Raw genomic sequence first — 5,732 nt, forward strand, 5'->3', positions numbered from 1 at the left:
GATGGAGAGTCATCGGGAGATGAACTAAACAATCACTTCCTCTTGTATATAATAACGAACAACCTGAATGAATAATATGATTTGATTTGAGGATTACCTACTTTCAGGTTGGCAATTAATTTTAACGAAGTGATAGGCACAAATACAGATATAAGTTCCCAAAACAAACTGCAGGCTAGTCCATAAATATAAATAGAATGATATTTGAAAGTATACAAAATAGATAAAACCCAAAAATGCGATGATAAGGACGGAATTACCAAAATATTTCGAAAACACGGGATAAGATTTTTGTTTTTTCAAAGGAAACCTTAAAAAATCTTAGTTCGCTCGTCAACTGGAAGGTAGATACACTGGCCATTAATGCAGGGCGGTTATTGTTCGTCAAGTTTTTCAATCATGGTCCTCGAAAGCACATGATGTCAGGGCCATGTCATGTTTCCAGCATGCTTGTAATTACTACCTATAGGCTAAATATTTCATTTATAAGACCTGGGATGCAAAAACAGGGCTTCAGATTTGATTTACACAGGAAAATTGACATTCAGGAGGTGAAGAAGTTAGACATGGGTTCTAAAAGGGCACAAAAAATATTCTCATTGCTCTAAAAATATGGTCTAAGAGCTAATCTGTGAAGAAATAGGCATGCCAAGCCATGGGTATAATATGTCTCCTGCTGGCATTGATTTCTCTAACTTTTGGGATTATTGGGTCGTGGCTGTCTATATCACTGCAAATATCATTCGCATATGTGGAATTTCTGTGCTGATTTACAAGCTAACGAAGAAGAAAACATCCGTAGTCTTGTCACTCAAGTCTCAGGAACTCACTGCGATTTGTTTCGCAGTGAGGACCTACCTGAATACCTGGCCTGGAAACCCTAGCATGGCAATCAACCTGTATAAAATCATAAGCATAACGATGGATTTATTGGGTCTCATAACGACCATATGGGTCATCTATATCATCCGTTTCAAGGTCAGATCTACATACATGGACGACGTCGACAACTTACCCATATATTACCTACTCCTTCCCTGCGCACTCGTTGCCCTGGTAATGCATCCCTTGACTCATTTTGGTTTGGCATTTTGTTCTCTAAAAAGGGTCATCGTAGTGTTTGTTCCCTATCTGGAATCCGTGCTAGTTCTTCCTCAACTCCGCGTAATGCAAAGTAAAAGGATCGTGGAAGCTTTTACTGCCTTCTATGTGTTTGCTCTAGGCGTAGAAAGGTTATCCAAATTTGCATTCTGGCTCATGCTGACCGTAGAGAACATTATGGACGGCTCCATCACAACTGATTTTGATTTGGGGCTTTTCCTCTTCATAGTCTCCGAAACTGTTCAGAGCTTCATATTGGCAGATTTTGTTTATTACTATCTCAAGATTGTTTCAAGTGGTCAGATGTTGATGCATCTCCCCACCGTTGTGGTCGAACAATCACCTGTTTGATATGATATTATCTGGACTGCTAAGCTGTGAGAGAGAGTTAAAATTACAATTACATTTGTTTTTTTGGGTGCATCATGTACTATTTTAAATATGGCATGGATGGTTCAGTTGACAATAATCATGCACTATCTTGAATAAAGTACATATAGTTTTATGTGATCTCCCTCGTAATAGGTTCAGTGAATTCATGGTTTTACTTAAAAATTTCTTGTCGATAGGGACCTAATTCAAACGTAAACTAACACCTTAAAACCTTAATACCCTCTATCCTGGCTACAATTTATAAAATACTGATATTTTAGGTAGTTTCGGAGAACAACGAAATGTTGAAACCCCATTTTTGAATGTTTGATATTGCAATTTAGATCAAATTTTAGAGTAATTCAAATGGTACATTCCAATATTTTGAAATGGAGAATAAAATTATACATGCAAATAAGAGGGAATAGATTCTTAATAGTGTTCAAATTTTTTAGAGATGTTACCCATAGGGCCGTAGTGTAGGGAGATATAAATAATATGAATGCAAGTCTCATCAATAACTCCACCCTCTAGAGTTTTGGTGTTTGGAATCAATTTGCAAGTAGTTCCACCTGTGTTCAAATCTGAAGGTGTCACCCATATGCCTGTACGCCAGTATTGTAGGAATATAGAAGCAATATGAATGCAAGTCTCATCACCAACTCTGGCCTCTCGAGTTTTGTTGTTTGGAATTGATTTGCAAGTAGTCCCACCTGTGTTCAAATCTCTTGAGGCGTCACCCATACGCCCATAGTGTAGGAAGATACAAGCAAATATGAATGCAAGTCCCATCACCAACTCTGCCCTATGGAGTTTTGGTGTTTGGAATTAGTGTTTGGAATCGATTTGCAAGTAGTCCCACCCATGTTCAAATCTTTGGATGCAGTTTTGGTGTTTGGAATCGATTTGCAAGTAGTTCCATTTGTGTTTCAAATCTCTGGATTCATTTTGGTGTTTGGAATCGATTTGCAAGTAGTTTGGAATGTTTCGAATCGATTTGCAAGTAGTCCCATCCATGTTTCAAATCTCTATATGCAGTTTTGGTGTTTGGAATCGATTTGCGTGTAGTCTGGAATTGATTTGCAAGTAGTCTGGAATGTTTGGAATCGATTTGCAAGTAGTGTTCAAATCTCAAGTAGTTTTCAAATCTCTGGAGCAGTTTTGGTATTTGGAATTGATTTGTAAGTAGTCCCAAGTATTGGTGTTTGGAATCGATTTGCAAGTAGTCCCAAGTAGTCCCACCCATGTTCAAATATCTGGACGTACTTTTGTTGGACAAAGTTTTGGTGTTTGGAATCGATTTGCAAGTAGTGTTCAAATCTTTGGACGCAGTTTTGGTGTTTAGAATAGATTTGCAAGTATTCCCACCCGTGTTCAAATGATGCTGGATGCAGTTTTGGTTTTTGGAACCGATTTGCAAGTAGTCTGGAATCGATTTGCAAGTAGTGTTCAAATCTCTGGATGTCGTTTTGGTGTTTGGAATCGATTTACAAGTAGTCTCCCCCATGTTCAAATGATTCCAATCTTTGGACGCAGTTTTGGTGTTTGGAATCGAATTGCAAGTAGTGTCACTCGTGTTCAAATGTTTGGAATCGATTTGCAAGTAGTCCCACCTGTGTTCAAATCTCTAGATGCACCTCACCCATATGCCCGTAGTGTAGCAAGATACAAGCAATATGAATGCAAGTCCCATCACCAATTCTGACCTCTGGTGTTTTGGCGTTTGGAATCGATTTGCAAGTAGTCCCACCAATGTTGTTATGCATATATAGCCAATTTAAATGTATTTTGAGTTTGGATTTCAAAATTACTCTTCTATGCAAAATTTCCAAAATTTGAAATTAAAATAAGGGTAAAGCTTATGCAATGTGTCTACGACATAGGAGAGGATAAGCATGACTTAAGTGCTTGTATATCAGATTTTCAATATTTCTAATCTAAATATGGATAGAATTACTTGATGTGTCTATGGCTAATTTGATGATGAGCATGGCATAAGCTCAGGTATTAACGGAGTGAGTAATAATAGAGTAAGTATGACTGTGACGTGAAAAGGCTAAATATATGTTACTAATAATGTTCAAATATCGGTAATTGCACCGCATTGCAGAAGGTAGATTCCAATTTAAGAGTTTGGATGGTTTCGATAGGTATATACACTAGTAGATAGTTTATATTACGTTGAAAAATGTTGATATTGGTGTTAGCCAATTAGAGTAACAGAGATAAACATATTTTCAATTTTAAAGGTGATGCTTAATAGTCGCAATTTAAATGTTATTGGCTTATTTTTGTTCGACATTCTAGAAAAATTATATATAAAGCTTTCTCGCATCAATATATTCAAGTGAGTGTGATTAAAGAGATTAATGGAGAATACAGATATTTTCAGTTTTAAAGGTGCAACTTGATAGTGTCAATTGTTGTTGACTTATTTTTGTTAGATACTCTCTCTCTCTCTCTCGCTCTCTCTCTCTCTCTCTCTCTCTATATATATATATATATATATATAAAGAGTTTTTCCATGATTATATTTGTACAAATGAGTAATACTTGATTAAAGAGGGTTTTAGGTCTCATTGAATGAGATGCTAGATTCTTTTTTTCTACACTGCATTTTGTATTGATTGGATTTTTTGTTTGTTCTACTATATTTATGTTAGGTTGAGTTAGTGGTTCTTAGTGTAAAAACTAGGTTTTTCACCCTAGTCAACCCATTTTGATGTGGACTTGAATTAGTTGGCACTTTGTGTCCCAAATCAAGTGGGTTTGGTTTTTTTCCTATGGGTGAAGTGTTTTTGTTGATTTTTCTTTGGAAGAAATAGATTCAATTAAATAGAATGATTTGTTAATAGTGATGATCACATGAATTCACTATCTATTGATTTTTTGAACTAATACACCAAGTTTTTTTTGTTGGTGCTTCTAATTCTTTTTAATCTTTTAAGAGTTTTAATTTAAAGTGTGATATTTCTCAAAATGACTCCTACATAGCAAGAAGACCATCTTATAATCTAATTTCTCGTTCAAATTTGTTACTAACCAAAATAATATATGTTTTGGCTTGAAGAGAGAAAAAATCGATATTTTCTAGTTCTGACCTAGTGGCCTATAGAGATGGTAACCCCCAATAATGTAGTGAAAAATTTAGGAGCCTCACCCAAAATTGTTGAACTTTCGGGAAATCATTCAAGAGATCGAATAAGGAGACCAAGATTTATGCAAAAAATTGAGTTGTGCCAAAACCATGGACATAAGTTAAGAATTAAATACCTATCTTTGTTAATGTTGAATTCAATAATAAAGAAGAATTCCATTGCACTTGGGTAGATGAAGTCTTTCTACTTTAGTCGTCTCATTTTATCAATGCAATTCGATATTTTGAAATCCAATTATGAAGGTATGCTAGCTAAAGTCAACACACATGAAAATGACAAATAAAGATGCTAGAATTAAGAGATTTGCCTCTCTTTTTTTCATTTTTCTTCATCTACCAAGGCAGAGGCATTGTCCGGAAGGTTAAAACTGGCCGAAATCCTGCCAAAATTTTTTCGAGGAATCTTGTAGTAGCAGTGTTTGAACCATGTTTTTGATGGTGGAAATGGATTTAGCACCATAAAAAACCTATGGGGCACCCAAAATCTTTAATTTTGACATCTATAACTTGGATTTACAAAAATCTCTGCTAGATTTTATCAAAATCTTGTTAGAATTTCCATGGTTTTTAGGGAAAAAAAGCAGATTCGCTAGACTACAACTTTTTATTTTACATTAAGCCCTATGAAGATTGAAATGGAAAAGGCTTGTGCACCAAAAAAGAAGGAAATTGAGCAGAATACTCTTTCTTCTACACAACATATGTTAAAGAAGGTCTGTTGGAGCACCACATACAAACAACAATCCACATGATCTATAGTGGCATGGGAGAAGATTTGTGGCTCATAACATGTGCAAAGGGGGCTTGGGCTTTGATGAGGTCATGGATGGCATAGGTTGTGAAAGATTCCAAACATTAAAAATTATAACAGATCTAGCACACTTTAGTGTTTTGATTAAAATAAACTTTTAGCAAGAACAAGAACACAAAGGGATTTGAAAACACAATCACTTTATTTAATTAATAACTGCAAGCAATACACGTTAGAATGGTTAACATAGGAAACCTTGCCAGTGGCATGCAAGGATGCTCATCAACAAACTCCATGAGTTGAACTGTAATGCCTACTTGTGGACCCTGGATGGATCCACCAGAAAAATTA

At 35.7% G+C, this 5,732-nt stretch overlaps 1 protein-coding gene across 1 annotated transcript; it reads left to right on the top strand.

The window, feature by feature from the left end:
• The first annotated feature begins 645 nt into the window (after positions 1 to 645).
• Positions 646 to 1,452, top strand: LOC149220769 (uncharacterized). Its single transcript, XM_089387200.1, has one exon. It carries the CDS (start codon positions 646 to 648, stop codon positions 1,450 to 1,452), a length of 807 nt encoding a protein of 268 aa, XP_089243326.1.
• Positions 1,453 to 5,732: the final 4,280 nt, after the last annotated feature.

The sequence above is a fragment of the Pinus tabuliformis genome, chromosome Q, assembly GCF_031772625.1.
Source record: "Pinus tabuliformis cultivar Carrire ecotype Pingquan chromosome Q, CPIR1, whole genome shotgun sequence".
NCBI classification, from domain to species: Eukaryota; Viridiplantae; Streptophyta; class Pinopsida; order Pinales; family Pinaceae; genus Pinus; species Pinus tabuliformis.